Source organism: Propithecus coquereli, unplaced genomic scaffold (genome assembly GCF_000956105.1).
Source record: "Propithecus coquereli isolate 6110/MARCELLA unplaced genomic scaffold, Pcoq_1.0 Scaffold69, whole genome shotgun sequence".
In the NCBI taxonomy this organism is placed as follows: Eukaryota; Metazoa; Chordata; class Mammalia; order Primates; family Indriidae; genus Propithecus; species Propithecus coquereli.
This window is the reverse complement of record NW_012152951.1, coordinates 3,479,471-3,496,342: the sequence shown is the minus strand read 5'-3', so window position 1 is coordinate 3,496,342 and position 16,872 is coordinate 3,479,471. Positions and strand designations below refer to the sequence as shown.

At 39.2% G+C, this 16,872-nt stretch overlaps 1 protein-coding gene across 1 annotated transcript in view; it reads right to left on the bottom strand.

Annotated features, from left to right (window-relative positions):
• Positions 1 to 876: 876 nt before the first annotated feature.
• Positions 877 to 16,872, bottom strand: part of ITGA8 (integrin, alpha 8) — a 235,400-nt gene continuing 219,404 nt past the window's right edge. Inside the window, exons 26-28 of the mRNA XM_012660904.1 lie at positions 10,203 to 10,304; positions 2,702 to 2,824; positions 877 to 967 (exon numbers count right to left, since the gene is read on the bottom strand). Coding sequence (XP_012516358.1) covers positions 881 to 967; positions 2,702 to 2,824; positions 10,203 to 10,304 — 312 coding nt within the window. The 3' untranslated portion in view covers positions 877 to 880. The remainder of the gene's footprint in view (positions 968 to 2,701; positions 2,825 to 10,202; positions 10,305 to 16,872) is intronic.

The window sequence follows — 16,872 nt, the reverse complement described above, 5'->3', positions numbered from 1 at the left end:
AGCTAAGTCAGTGGAAAGACTTTACATTTACATATATATATATAAGGAAATATAAACACATTTTGCAAAGCTGACTTAAGCAGATGTGAGTTCCCGCACAGTGTGAATAAAAGTAATTTCAGACTGAAGGCAGCAAGGTATTAAGTGAAGCTGTCTCCTAATACCAATTTGCTTTTCCTTAACACCATCTACATCCCGAAGATGCTCTGCTAAGTGTTATCTGCGCACAGTGGTTACCTTAGGAGGAACTTGAGTGATTTCAAAAACTAGCGAACCAAATCTTAGTTTCCAAATCCTCTAGATGACCAGATTTTCAAGCTAGAGAAATGGAAAATAAATAAATACACTTTAATCCTCACTTCCAAGGTTATCTCTGTCACTTCAAAAGTACTTTCACAGTACCCATTAACATATTGCCTGTCTCCCTGAGCCACAATGTCACTAGAAATGTTTCTTTTTCCATAGGGAGGAGTCAAATATTCCGTGGGATACAGTAGTGTTGGACGGTTAGGTCTTAGTTCACCTTCTAAATTCTATAGCGATTCAGACATTTCATCTCAGCAACTTAAGTTGGATTTGCCTGGACAACAACCCGAGTTCCCATACCCATTTAAAGTGTCTGCCAGAAACAGAATGACTAAAGCAAATCTTGCACAGTTTCTGATTGTTTCTGCAGTGTCGGTGTCTCCCTTTCCAAGTGTTCAGTGGGCTCCCGTCACAACTTCTCCAAAGCACAGTGTAGATGAAGTGATATTTCCAGGGGCCGTCCCTTTCCCAGGTCATGGGTAGGTACAGGAAAGCCTTCATTTAACCCATACGTTCTTTCTTTTCTTTGAACAGGACCAGTGTTTTGAGTTTTTTTGTCTTTTGCATTTCCTTGTCATGCATCAGGGGTCTTGGTACTTGTCAGCTGTTCCCTGTCAGTCATCTCATCCTGGGGTGGTCTTGCTCTGTCAAAGAATCCGCACTACAAAAGAAAAAGAGGTTATTGAATCAAGTCATTCTGCGAAATCGTGAAACCTCTCATTTAAAGAATTTTCACTATATATATTTTCTAAGGAGCTTGGAGTTCTGCAAATATAATCGGCCCAATTCTCCACATTAGGAGGTAAAAGGGACATGGTTGTTACTCATGGAGAAGATTTCACTGCATAGGGCAAGGTGAGCAGAAGGGCAGAGTGTTCATGTCCTTCCTCCTGCCATGTCATGGTAGTGACGGATGTCTATGAACCATGGATATTTTCCTGGGATTACAACAACATATCCCAAGGATTCCTTCTCTGCTTTTCTGAATGTTTGCTGGAACCACTAGCAGTGCTAACTGCCTACCAGGGAAGGGACATTTCTCATAGAGTGCACTGTAGGCTACTTGGGATGCATCATAGGAAGAAGTGAGACTGTGCATCCTTCTGCACTTGGTGGTACATATATGATGTAGTTATAGATATATAATATATGGAGGAAGAATCAATTTGTCATTTATTTCAGTGCCAAAACCAGGCAGGAACAGACATCTTAGTGACTTTCCAAAGATTAACCCAGGGAAGTGGTGATTCTAGAATCTTCCTCCTCCTGTATTACAAATTAGTACTTTTCCAAGCAGAATATCTCTTTTCCTAGAAACCTGGAACCTAGATTTTTACTGTTTTTCATGTTGGAAGCCCAATTCACTGGGTTTGGCTTATAACTAACAGGTTGTCTTTCTTTCCCAGTGGAATATTCTATCAATTGGCACATATGATCATATCTTATATTCCCTGGAAATACAGTTACTACAAATAATAGAATAACACAAAAGTCCATTCCAAGGGTGTGTCATAGACTTTGTGGGCTCAGGATGGCACAAAACAGCTGATGATGATCAGAAAATCTGTCTTTAACTAAAAATCAAGGTTTTCTCAGTTTATAGGTCTATTAGGCATGCTGTATATTGTTTCAGAATAAAAATACACAATGTTTTTAGGGAACCAGAGTAATAGCGGTTAACCAAGATGTGACTGGGTCACTTATAGTCACGTAATTGTGATGTTTCTATTTTGGAATGGAAGGCTCTGCGAAACTTGGCAGTTGTGTAGGTTGTCGGGCCAGAAATTAATTCCTATTGTAGACTTTTAGACCAAACCTTGGTAAAACACATCAAAGAGTAAGTTCAGGTTTCCTAATGGAGACAGACTAATTGGCAAGATTAAAAAATAAATCTAAGCATCTTATAACATACATGATATACTTGGCCTCATTGATAGTTGAAATAAGAAATCAGAACTGACCTACGTTAATTACATCCGTGTAGCGCTTATAAAGAAAAATCCCAGAGGGTAGACGATAGAACCATGTCAATAAAAAGCTTAACGTCTTGGTTAATTAAACAAGAAAAAGAAGTCCTCATAATAACATTAGCACTCAAAGCATATTGGAAAGAAGATCACAGGTCCCGGTTAATAAAGCTTCACTCTCTATATATTTATTTACAGGAAATCTCAAGATGAAAGCAACATGAAACACCCCCAGTCATCTTAAATGTCAGCTACGTGAGCATATTAAATATGCCAAAGCAAACACAATTTTGTCTTTATGCCCTTTAGACTGTTCAAAATCTCCGACTATGCCTCCAGCATTGTCTTTTAAAATCCCTCGCAATATCCTTCTAAACCCCCTTAGTGGGCTCTCTAGTCCAAAAGAAAAATAAAGTAAATCAACTTACCTTCCATAGAGCTAAGGTTAAAAGGGCCAGAACCAACAATCCAAGAAGTATTGCTAGTATTATTACCCATAATGGGATTGAGAAGGAAACATTTGGGGTTGCCCAAATAACTGATGTCTTTATCTGAAATGGAAAACAAAGCAAATGAGCTCTGATTTGAAACCCATTTGGTGAAATAAAGCAGTAATTACAAGTACAATATTGGGAGTAGTTCTGAAAGGATTCATATAATCATCGAAATAATCCTAGGGGAGATCTGAGAGGTTATAGCTCTTGAACACGAACTCTAAAAAGCTAACACATTCCCAGGTCTGCCAGGTCACGTGAAAATCTAATTACAGATGCTTGGTGGGTGGTTGGCTTATAGCCACAAAAACCCTAGAATAGAAATGAGGTGGATAGGAAATGAACAAGGTGGAAAGGAATGACCTTAAATTGGGCCGGACCTTTTATGGCAGCAATAGCCAAAAGTAGATTCCATAGAACACTGAGTGTCTCCACACGTGCTTCTCCATAGAACTCAGCTAACCTCAGTGAGAGGTGAGCTTGTGACCAATCATGAATGGTTGTTTGTGCCAGAAGGGGAGAAATCATCTAATCTAAACCCTTCATCTTACAGATGAGACAATTGAGTCTCAGAGGGACTAAGTGATTCACATAATGAATCAGTGTCTTTAGTACTAGATTCTGTGCTCTACCAATGAGGGAGAGCCCAGAGCATGAGGTCAGTCATCTTGTATTTTATGGAAGTCACTGCAATGTGCAAAACGAATGTTTTATTGTTCTGATGTGTTGGAGCTGCCCTCAATCCTAGATCCAATGTTCAGATGCAGAATTAAAGCATAGGGGTTGAAGCCCATTTTGCCCCCGCACTGTGGCGAGGGAGTTTGGAAAAAAATGAGACCTTCCTAACCAGACTGCATGCTCAGTGTCTACGAACTGACTCCTCCACTCCACTTGGGCAAAAGCACTTCTCCAGCTCCTGTGCTGGGAGCTTGTGCCTCTGGAGGTCCAGAAAGCTAAAAAGCTGCAGATTCCCAAAATAAACCAAAGAGAGACCCAAACAAATGCTACATACTTGAGGTGATGGATATTCTAAATACCCTGATTTGATCATTACACATTGTAGGCAATATTGAAATAAATATCACATGCACTCCATCAATATGTACAATTATTACATATGAATTAAAAAATGATCTTTTGCATGTATATGGCTACATGAGCAAATCAGGAACTAGATTATTTCTCTTTAAATCCTCTACCCTTAGTTAATGACACCTGATGACATGGATGAAATCAGTGCTCAGTCCTAGCATTTTAGGTACTAAGCCAAAGGGCCTGAAGTATTTAGCATGATGAATGCAATGTTACTGGGAGCAGACGGACACGGTTTTGGTAATGAGAATTTCAGAATTTTGGAACAGAAAGGGACAGAAGTGATCACCTTCTCACAGGCCAGTTACAGGGACCCAGGAAAGAGAAAATCTGGAACCATGCAAAATTCTGAGGTTTCCTATAAACGTTTCTTACCCTTAAGCTCTAAATCCACTGAGGAAACAACGTAGTTTTCATCCATATTTTCTGCATGTGTCAGAGTTCACCAAAATTTGCTAATAGGTGATTCATGGTAAGACAGGCAATGGTTGATTCTAAATCTTCCCTCTCCTGATTTACCTAATTAATATCTTAAGTCACCTCCTACTATTTCATGTCAGACATAGGAAACAGTCCTCGTTTGTTAAGTTAAAACAACCACCAAACATGCTGAAAGTGTTGAAACAGGGCCCATAGACTCTTCCAATTGTTAGTTTAATAAAAAGAAATGGGATGGAAGGAGTGGATACCCACTGAGTGCTTCGCTAGGTGTCTTTGCTGCTTGGCTGTTGTAGGTTTTTGATGTATTGTCTATAAAACTTATCTGTAGAAATAAGCACGGAAGGTCACTTACAAAGAGCTAATAAAGACATTTGAAAGTTTTTGAAGTAGTGATGAAAGAGTACAAATAAAACATGAAATGCACCAGGATATGCTTATTAGGGTCCCCGGAAGCAGGGAACAACTTTATAGGGATAGTTACAAAACCTACTGACTCTTTGTTTACATTTGCCTCCAAAGATTCTGATAGCAGGGTCTTTAAAAAGTCTCTTGAGGGGATGATCCCCAGGCAGTGATCCAAAATTCTGAAATTCACCTTTCAGTTCCAAAATTCTGAAATTCTCATTATTAAAGGGTTGAGGGTCTGCTTCCAGTAACATTAGGTTCCTTTAAAAAAAAAAATTAGCACTTCATACCCTCTGAGTACTTAAATGGCTAGGATTACGCGCATGTCCATACACATATCCTACATGTCATTCTGGGCAACTCATGATGGGGAGAGACACACAGTCTTCAAAGAGGACGATCTCTGAGTGACCCTCTTCTTGCACCTGCATTCTGCTTTCTGGGCCCTCTGAGTTTAGGGCATCCACGTGGCCCTGAGGCTGCCTGATCGTCTCAATCTACAATGGGTGCAGCTGCAGAGACCTTCCTTTGCCCCTGGTGTTTTCCTAAACCGACCTAGGCTTTTTGCTGCATAGTCAAAAAGCCACTACACTAAGGACAGTGGAAATACAGAAAACCAACAACAGTGACCCAGAGCACTTCTTCAGATGTCTAGTGCAGAGGAGATAACGGACAGTTGCTGGAAAGAGGTGAACAAACAGCCAAATGTGACACATCATGACAAGAGTCACATTGCATGTCTCAGAAAAAGAGGTCCTTTGGGAATAGAGCAATTGGAGAGTCATGTGACATATTCATGTCTCTGAATCTGTAAATGGCGATGGGGCATTCCATTAACTGCCATGTGAGTTGTATTTTACTCACACTAGTTTTGAGTCTGGGGCCTGCAGATGGTTCTGAAAATCTTACCTGTTGATATTCTCCATCTGCAGGTGGAAACCAATAAAGCAAAGCTTGTTCTGAAACTCAATGCTCTGTACAGATAAACTAGAGACGTGACCTGCACAGGCAAGCTTAAAAGGAAAGGACCTAAATGATCACTGTTACAGGACCAAAGGTTATTTCAATATGCATTAGTGTTGCGGAACTGCAGGCTAGTTTTGGGGAAGCATGGGTGAGAAATAAAATGCTGACAAGTACCAAAATTTTATTACTTCTACTATTTGTATTTGTCTTACAGCTCATTTTGACAAGCCCACAGGAAGCTTAGTATCCATTCGATAATAAATAATGAAAAAATGGGTCCTAAATTTTAGAGTTTCAAATGACTAAATGCTGATTTATAGTAAGAATCTTTTATTCATTTAAAATAATATTTATTAAACACCCCATGTTCTCTGAAGCTCTGTGGGTGTTATAATCAGCTCCGAGTTGCAAACTTATTCTTGATCAGTGCTGCCTAAAAGAAATATAATGCAAGCCACATGTGTCATTTAAAATTTTCTAGCAGCCACATTAAAAGGAGTGAAAAGAAACAGGGAACATTAATTTTTAATAATATATTTTATTTAACCTTAAATATCAGCTCTTATCCATTAATGGTAAGACTGTTATTTTAACATGTAACTATTTATTATTAATCAACCATTATTTCTTAATGATAAAACTATTATTTCAACATGCAATTGACATAAAGATTCATGCATTACTATTTTTTTTACTAAGTTTCCAAAATCCAGTGTGTATTTCACACTTGCAGCAATAACAATTGCTGAATTTTCACTGGTTAAAGTGAAATGTAATCCTGTGAAAACAATAAAGCTGTGTTTAATGAAAAATACATTTTATACTGCTTCCATTTCCAAGTTGACATTTAAATGAGTGAAAATGAAAGCAAACTAGAAGTTCGGTTCTTCCGTTTCACCAGCCATATTTCAGGTATTCATTATCCACGTAAATAGTAGCTGCCATATTGGACCGCACAGATCTAGAGCATTTTATAGGATCTCACAAAATGGTGAAATTAGCTGAATTATTCAAGTCTTTCATTATAAGCTTCTCTCACCAAGGAAGAATGCCTTAGGGCAGAAGATGGAGTGTATTTAGGACTAAGAGTTTACTTTTAGAACACGGGCTTGTGATTAGATATTTCAACTGCTTTAAGAAAGAAATTGAGTAACTGAAGTACTTAAAATCAAAGGAGAAAAATCCAGTTGTGTGCCAACTCATCAACAAATTGTTTTAATACATTTTTATTTATCAAGAACTTTTAACTATTTAAAGAAATGACATAAAATTTTAACAATTCACGTATTATAATTATCTGTAATTTTAGGAAGCGGGATCTATAAATTTTAAGAGGTTTAGATTTTTTTAAAGTGATCCTAAGTAGGGAACATTTAATCTTACCTTCATCATGTCATAAATCTTGTTGTTTTTCATTATGGTTGAAAGACCATAAATAAACCTTTAATATGCCTACATTTTATCATCGACATTTATGATATGTTTTTGTATATTTTGACAAAAAATGCCAAGGTGGAAGGAAAAAGCTCCCTTGTAATTGCAACAGTAATTAATGTTGACATCTGTATTTATGTATCACAAAATCTTGTGTAAACATACTTCAGTAGGGTCAGAAGAATGTTTTAAATAAATGTACCAAGACATCCTACCTAGAGTGCCATTTAGAACAAAATAATAACATAAAGTGGACTGGCTAAGCACACGTTTTAACAACATTTAACAGCCCCTATGGAAACGGTAGTTTCCATCGTAAGTTTGTGCTTCAAACCATTGTATAATATAAGAGTTCTATTTTAAGGTGCCGAAGTTTTGCTAACAATTCTGAAAATCAGATGGATCCACCATTTATGTATGAGTTTTTAAATAGGGATTTCCACGAACTATTTTATAATAACCACCTTTGGAATTATACTACGGAATACTATTGTCTTATAGATGTAAGTTATAGAATTGGGCATTAGATGCATGACATGCAAATGTCAAAGTTCATTGGTAAGCCAAGAAAGTATTCAAAAAATTGAATGATTTTTTTTTCTGTTGCATTGTAGTGACTCAGTATTCAGTCATATGTCTTTGAGTCATGCAACCTTTCCATCGCCTCTGAACATGACAAGTGTCACGTTGCATGAGCAGTTTGTTACACATACAGACACTATACAAGAGCAGATGGGGAGCGCGGTTTTCTTCCATATGTAAAACTAATACAGGTCTCAAGAAATGGTTGAATTCTGATCATATTGGAAAGGGCATACAAACAAACTAATCACCCCACACAAGAGTCTAGGAAAACAAGCAAATAGTATTAATATTTAATCTCAATGTGAAAGGAGGAAATGAGAGGCTTTCCCCAGGGGCAGATTGGAGCTCTGATGAGTTCTCTCAGATCAAGCCGCAGTAAGGCTGTTTCCCGCATGACATAGCTAACTTTGTACTGGAAAGATCTTCTCCAGTTAGTCAAATATGGGGAGACTTGAAAGCACCTCCATTGAGTGTTTTTCCAATAACCTTTACATAATTGACATGGTAAATCATCTACATCAAATAAAAAGTCTGTATTTTTTCTTCTTTCAATTTAGTAACAGGGGAGGCAGGACTGGGGGAAGCATGTATCAGATCGTTTTGTGGATCTTTTGAGATGAGTTGAGAACAGCAGGCCGTCACCTGCGGCCAGCACAACAAGATGCAGTCCTGTTGATGGAATGGACTGGAACATGTGTTTCTGTTAGGGAACACGTGCTCGGAGAAAACAAAAGAGCCCAGATTTATTTCCCATGGAGATACAAGCCTTTGAACCTCTTTGGATGAACTCTCTATATTAAAATCCCAAAGCCTCTCTTTTCTAGGTTGAACATAAATCCAACCTACAGCCGACGTCTCTGGAGAGAAAGAGGGGTGGTCTAAATGAAGAAAGATGTGGCAGGGCTTGCTTTAAAATATCACCAAAGTTTACCAAAATCATTTGGGTGAATCTTAATGGCCATTTCCAATTTGAGCTTACTGGATGTGGCCAGGGAAGGTGAGACATTTTGGGAAGGTTACTGTCATTTATTGAGACTAGAGTCTTACTTGTTCTGGGTATTATAGAATGCTAGATGCTTTATCTACATAATATTCTTAATTTTCTTAATAATTCCATCAGGTGGATGTGCTTAACAGCCTCAGAGAAGTAACATGACTTCACAAGGGTTTCCTAATTAGAGCAAGGTGGAACCAGGAGTAAGCCTAGGTGACTCTGTCTTCAAAACCTTGGATTTCCTCTAGGCCACCTGCCTGTGCTAGACGTTCTCAGTCCTGGCTCCCCTGCAGAATTGTCACTTGGGGAACTTTTAAGGCATAGCACCAGGGCCCCGCCCCAGACCTATTAAATCCCAGGATCTGGGGGGAGGTCTTAGCGTGTACATATTTTTAAAGTTGCGGGAGTGATGGTTCTGCTGCCCACTCAGGGTTGAGAATTACAAATCAGTGGATTAATTTAAATTAGTACACGTAGATGAGTGTAGAAAGATTAACTATTACAATTAAGTTTTAAGATTGAGGCTAGACAGGGATGAGCATAAGATGAACTCATATACCATCTAAAGCAGCAGCGCTTCTCGAACTTTACTCTGCATGTGGATGCACTGATGATTTTGATAAAATGCGGATTCTGACTCGGCAGGAATGGAGTGAGGCCTGGTTCTGTATTTCTAACAGTCCCCCCGGGTGATGCTGACACTGCTGGTCACAACCACACTTTGAGTTACAAGGACCAGGGGACCAAGAGTTCAAGTTGGGTGTTGTAAATACCCACTGAATGACCACGAGATAAAGGCTGAAATATTTAATTTGTTTTCTTTTCAGAGCATTCTTTTTTTCAAAAGTCTGGGACCACCTTCACAATAACCAAAAAGGCATAGTTTTGGTAACAGTGCCTACTGAACGCCTCATCCATTCTTCCCTTCTCTCTACACGGCCGTGCCAGGTTGCTGAGGATGCGAGAAGTTGTTCTGTGACAGGTATTTGGCTGTCGGTAACATTCAATAGCCTTAATTTTTTAAAAAATGACACTTCATTCAACTGAAACCTGCAATGTACTCCTTCCCCCCTCCCACCAAAATTAAGAATCTTTGCACAGAAATTAACAATGACCGTCCAAAGTCACGCAGTTGGTCTGTGACCAACTCTCCTTAAGGAAGAGTCTCCTCCCTCCCCACCTGACTCGCCATGCTGTGTTTAAAATGAAAGAATCAGTACGATTTTGTTCTAACGATAATTGCTATCTATCTGCATTTCTCAGAAACAAAATGTCTTGATTAAAAATGGTATTAGTCCTGCCCTGTAATTTTTTTGGGTAGAAATTTATATGGAAAGTTTAAAAACCAGACCAAAAGGCACTAGGGAATTTCCAGGGTAAAGTAAGAAAAGGGCTGAAAAGGGACACTTTTCTCAAGTCAATGTAAACACTTAATCCTAGCACAAGTTGGACGATGATTTTTAAAAAATTATTTCAATTAAATTATTCGTGCCTATATATATTTGTAAAGATACTCACTGCTATGCTTCCTTTGGGGAGCTTTGCTGGCTGGTCTGTATAAGGCATCTTCTTCACCTCAAAGGACACCAGTGACACAAGAGCATAGGGATCATTTTTTCTCTGAAAGTAAAAAAAATTACTTAAATGTATTCCTTATAAAGCTTTTAACAGTTATACTGGCAACCATCCAACTGTTTTCCATTTCCAAAGTCAAATCTCCAAAAGCAAGGTCTCTTTCACCCTTTCAGCGCACACACACACACACACACACACACAAAAGAAAAAGAAAAAAAGCATCTTTCTCATTAAAAAAAAATACCCTGGAGCTCTCAGGGATGGGAAACCTGGGTTAGTAGACTATGATCAGCTGAGTCGGCATCAAAGCTGTGCTAGTTTTGCACGGTAGGTCAAAGGCATGGCGCAGGTGAATGTTTAATTCAAGAAAAACAAATATGGGCAGAGTCATGATGTTGATCCCACATCCAAAGCTGAATGCTTCCAGTTGTGCTCTTTATATAACAACTGTATTATTTGTATGTTAAAAATAATCTCCTCTTCCATACAGCAATCAACTCACGTAATAGCAAGAACCGGCATATTGTAGGCAATTCAGGATTGAAAAACCGACTGGGGTTAATATGCCTTGACAATATTTTGAACCTTCATCTTGCCCCAGCTAGCTAATAATCCTCAGAAAATGCCCAATTTGAGGAAAGACAGTTCAAGAAACCATCTGCCATTTCTCTGCAACATTTTCCCCCCTTTTCTTAAGAAGATAAGGGAATGAAGAGACTAGTTGTGAAATAAATTATACACCAATCAATGTGTAGCCTTCCTGGAAGATAAATTATGCTACATCTGCAGAATATTTTGCAGAGCTTCTTTGGAGTACGTGTGTGCTTGTTCTGTATATTTCAACTACAGAATAGAGAGAAACCTGCTTCTTGTTTTTTCAGAGTGGGAGGGGATTTGTCACTGGCTGTGATCATGGAACCTGCCTCAAAGGAGGTAACAGGGTTCGGATCAGTTGTCACTGAGGGTCTCTAGTCTCTGTCCCAGCAAATCAAACAAAGGCGATCAAACACCTCCTCTCTTGGACTCTGTGCCTACTTGGTTCCAAGGAGCGCAGCTGATAGTTTTAGGCAACATTTTTCATGACCACACCCCCAACCCAGTTAAGTCTAAATAGATTATGCCAGCTTTGCGGGAAGGAATCTTGTACTGCTCTGACATTTGACATTCTCTCACCTTTGCAAGAGGGCTGGAAACAGATCCAGCAAGACCCAATAGTGCTGGCCATCATTTTAGGTAGTAAATAAAGGGACGACAATGACTCTGTGGACTGTCTCTGTGCCCTGGGATTCCAAATTGTCTGCCTTATTGAACTGAAAAGAATCCAATTAGGATGTGGCTCAGAGAGGAGAGGCCGCCTAATTTTTTTAATTTACTTTTTTTATTGATGCATGATGGTTATACATGTTTTGGGGGTACACGTGATCTTTTGATACTTGTATACAATGTGTAATGATCAAATCAGGGTAACTGGGATATCCAGCACCTCGAACATTTATCTTTGTTTTGGGGACACTACACATCTTCTCTTCTAGCTATTTTGAAATATACAATCAATTATTGTTAGCTATGAATTCCCTACTGTGCTATTGAATACTGGAACGTACCCCTTCTATCTACCTGCATTTTTGTGCTCATTAACCAACTTCTCTTTTCTCCCCACTTCCCTTCCCAGCCCCTGGGAATCACCACTCTACTCTCTACCCAAATAAGGTCCACTTTTTTAGCTCCCACACATGCGTGAGAACAAACAGTATCTGTCTTTCTGCGCCTGGCTTGTATCACTTAACATAATGACCTCCAGTTCCATCCATGGTCTCCCCTCAGTTTGGAAACCTTGTCATCTCAACCTGGAAGGCTTCAGTTTGAGAGAGGTAAGAAAATGAAATGCTCGCCTCTGCCTGAAATGCAAGAAGTCTTTGCCAAACTCACTAAACCAGAACAGCTTGTGGTTTGAGAGCAGGATGGGGTGGCAAGGATTTGGGAGAAAAGCCAAACGTCACCAGTGTGAGCCAAAGCTCCTCATGGAAGACCCTTGCAGGAGACTGGCTGGCCAGGCACAGATGTCCACGCAGGTACCACCTTGGATTCCACTGTGGTTTTGCACCTCAAACCAACCAGTCAAGGTGGCATTTCCAGAGGTCCCGGAGAAAGGTATCAAAAGCCACTTCTTGTTCCTGTTCTTGGGTATCGTAAGTTTTTACATTTCCAGAATATCTGCTGTTTTTAGGGCTATATATCATGGGCCAAGAAGGATAATTTGTTGTAATTTTGTTTGTTGGTTAGCTTGATTGGTTTCACTCTGGATAGACAAAGACTTGTGGGCCAGCCAAGCCTAACACTTGACGTTAGCTATTATGTTCATTAAACATGTTATGATTAGCTACCCTGGGCCAGGTGCTACAGGAGCTGGGCAGGAGATTCAAAGACAAAGAAAACATTCCTCCTGCTTGGAGGAGCTCACACTGTTGGTGTCAACTATAGATATGTTTGTTTTCTGGGAAGCTTCCTCCCCTTCTCTCTCTCCAAAAACTTCTTAATATAACACCACAAGTTTTTTTTTCCATTTCATATAGGAGAATTGCGGTGTTTTTATTTGCTTAGCAGTTCTGAATCCAAAAGGTCAGTTGTATAATTCAGGCTTGTATTTAAGCTTTGAAGTAAAGCCAACACATTTTGCCCATTGGTCTGCATATAACATCATTTTGTTGTCTTTGCTGGCTACTTGGGAAAGCAGGAGGCTATTGTGTTTATTCAAACCTGTGACGTTGTAACGTAGGAATAAGGCACAGAAGGAAGGTGGGGAGAGCCTGAGTGCAGCCATTTTGGCTGACACCAAACCTTAACCACCCTGAACAGGGAAATTGCCAGCAAGTTGCCAGCCCATGACCCAAAGACAGGTGAATTACTAAACCAGATGCCTTACAAACTGCACTTACCATTCTGTGACAGCATTTATGATTAACCTCTATGGCCTGACTACAAGAAAATGCTGATTGGGTACGGCTGTTTCAACAATGGGTTTTTTGAACATTTAAAAACATTACAGTTGCCCCATAAGGAATCCCGCTTCTGCTTGAGAGAGGACACCCACTCTGTCTGTGGGGTAGGATCTGTTGTCTGTCTGTCTCAATGAACCTTCCTACAGCCAGTTAGCTTATACTTGAATTCTTTCCTGGATGAAGCCAAGAACCCACTTGGCGAGTTCAGGGGGCTTTCCTCTCTTCATTGGGACACCCCCTGCATCAATTGCACTTAGGAAAAAGTGGATTCTTGATAAAGGTTTTACCTTTTGAGATGGCAGATGACGCTGTCATGAGGTAAAAGTGGGGCTCGTTTTTACTTTATGAGGGGATATAAGGAAAGTCAGGAAGCTAATATTAAACACAATCCAACTCTACATTCATAGATATGACAATTGACTATATGATCTAATCCTGCAATTTTGAAGGGAAATATACTTCCCTGCCCTTCCAAAACAGTGCTGTCCCATAGAACTTCCTTCAATGACGGAAATGCTCTTAATCTGCATAAATCAATACAGTAGCCATGAGTGTATTAACCCCATTAACACTTGAAATGTGATTAGTGAGACTGAGGAAATGAATTTTTAATTTTATTTAAATTGAAATACTTGAAGTTTAAATAGCCACATGTGGCTATTACTACTGCTTTGGACAGTCCAATTCAAGAACTATAAGATGTTTTCTTTACTGGGTTCTGAAATAGCATGCTATGCAATTTATATATCCTTGAAAAAGTTATAAAGCTTTAATACATGGTATTTAAACAATCTCTACGTAGTAGTTTAGTTATAGTACAATAATCTATAATATAGGAGTTACAGTTGAGCAATCAATAGTATAGTAATCATGGTATGAAATCTACAGAAGGCAGTTATAATATAGTAATCTCCAGCTATAGTATAGCGTAGTAATAAACACAGGACAAAAGCTCAAGATTCTCTCTCTTACTAGCTATGTCACCTTAGGAAGCCCACTTAATCTCTATGTCTCGGTTTTGGTCATCTGTAAAATGCAGGTGACAGTAATAGCACACATCACAGGGGATAGCTTTAAGAATTAAAATGAGTCATTCACATGCAAGCATTTATCGTGGTGCCTCGCTACATGGCAATCACTCAATAGAAACCTGGCTATTAGCAGACAAACAGACCTCTTTGGAAAGGTTGGCTGGCTGTTCCTTAAGTTTAAAGAACCACCGAGACGTAGTCTGTTCTGAGTCAACCAAAGTGTCAACACAGTACAAAAGCAGGCTAGTAATAAAGCATATTGCTGACAAGCTAAGCAGAATAAACACCATAAATAACTTATTATAAGTGGTTCCATGCAAGCTGCCCATAGATTCAGTGGATTTTTAGGGAATGAAAGGGGCCTTATAGTCCAATACCTTCATTTCACGAAGGAGGAAATTGATCCCAGTGAAAGTTTGGTGTCCTTGAACCCAACCAGGCAAGAATGGAACTGATCCACCAGAGACAGAGAAAACAGATTCTGTTTAACTTAAATCAGGACCATTGCTCCTAGAACTTGATTTTAATATGTGGCCATAGTTTATGCATCACTTTGCTAATACGCAGTTTTCACATATGGATATATGTATATAAAATTCAAAAACATGCTCACCCATATGTTCACACATAAACTTTTGCCAATGTTTACCAAAACTGCAATAGCATCTACCCTGACTTTGTTCTGATTCAAAATTTTGCCCAAGATTAGTGACGACATGTCTGCTCGTAGATGGAAAAATTGTGTAGCTGACAGAAAGAAAACAGAGTCGTAACGAAAATGACTCAAATCCTAATTAATTACTTCCCACCATACTAATGAGGTCAGTGAAGTATTTTAAGAAGCTTATTTGGATTAAAGAAGTTATTACAATACCGTGGCAAAATGGAGTGAGGCTTTGCTAGTGGGAATGTAAGATTGTTGATTGAAGTGGGCTGAATAAGGTCTCTTAAAAATTCACATCCACCCAGAATCTCATAATATGATTTTACTTGGAATAAGGGTCTTTGAGATCCAATTAAGATAAGGTTTGATGAGATTATACGAGGATTAGGGCGGGCTCTAAATCTAATAACAGTGTCCTTATACGAGACAGAAAAGGAGACACAAGGACACATGGCAGAAGGTGATATGGAGAAGGGGAGGGATTGGAATGATGTGTCTTCAGGCAATGAATGCCCGGCATTACCGGCAGCCACCAGCAGCTAGGAGGGACACGGGGGTGGGTTGATCCACTGAGCTTCTGCTAGTACCTTTGAAACACCCTCTCTGTTCCTCTCTGAATGGCCTCTACCCCAAGAGGCTACTTACTACTCTCCTGAATTTTGTGTTTCCATTCCCTTGTTTTCCTGTAAAAGATTTTTACCAATATACTGCTTAGTTTTGCCTGTTTTTGAGCTTTATACAAATGGAATCGTACTTGACTAGCATTAAAACACATTAACTGCCGTGTGAGTTGTATTTAACTCACACTAGTTTTGAATCTGGGGCCTGCAGATGGTTTCTGAAAATCTTACTTGTTGATGTTCTTATTGTTATAATTAATATTGACAACTGCATATAATTCATGTACATAAAACAATAAAAATAACACATTTTTCATTAAATTAGAAAGGACAGTTTTGTTTTTGAAGTTTTTATTCTATTTTCATAATAAAACACTGTGGCCTCAAGGAAAAAAAATTTTTTCTAGTGTGGCAGTAAATGTGTTAATATTATGTTCCTGAGATTCATTTATGTTAATGTATCTAATTCATTCCTTTTTACGAACATAATTATTATCACATCACTTCCTAGGTTAGTTTTCTTTGTCTTTTTTTCCTTGCACTTAGAATAAAATCCAGGCTCCTTTCCATGGTATATAATTCCTATAATTTCTCTGTCTCATCTATGGTAATGCAGACACACTGGTCTTCATTATTCCTTGAACATGTCAAAAGTGTGCTGGCCTCAGGGCATTTGCACTGCCGGTTATTCTGTCTGGAACTCAGCCTGTTGGGCTTCCCAGGTCTCAGCTTCACGTTACCTCCTTATAGGGCTCTCCTAGGCCCACCCTGCCTGCAGAAGCAGCCCCCTTCTGACTCTTTAACCCGCGCCCCTGGCCCCATTACCCTGTTTCACTTTCCTCCTGGCACTGATCAGGCATCTATTTATCTGCTCATTTTTTGACTCTCCACTGAGATAACAGCTCTGTGATGGCAGGCGCTCTGTCTGCTTTGTTCACTGCTATTTTGTCAGTAACTAGACCCTGAAGCAGTGCCTGGCACATGGCAGGGGCTGCATAAATTTGTTGAGTGAATGAATAAATAACGGTTTGACTTAAAAAAAAAATCAAACGAATTGGGCGCCGCACCTCTCCTTAGGTCAGTGGTTCAAAACTGGAGACAATTTTGTCCCCAAAGGACATTGGCAATGTCTGGAGACATTTTTGGTTGTCACTGCTGGGGTGGGGCTGCTACTGGCATCTACTAGGAAGAGGCCTAAAGGCACTAAATATCTTATAATTGGTCAGGATTTATCTAGTCCAAAATATTTCTAGGGCAGAAGTTGAGAAACCCTGCCTTAGGTTAAAAAAAAAAAAAAAA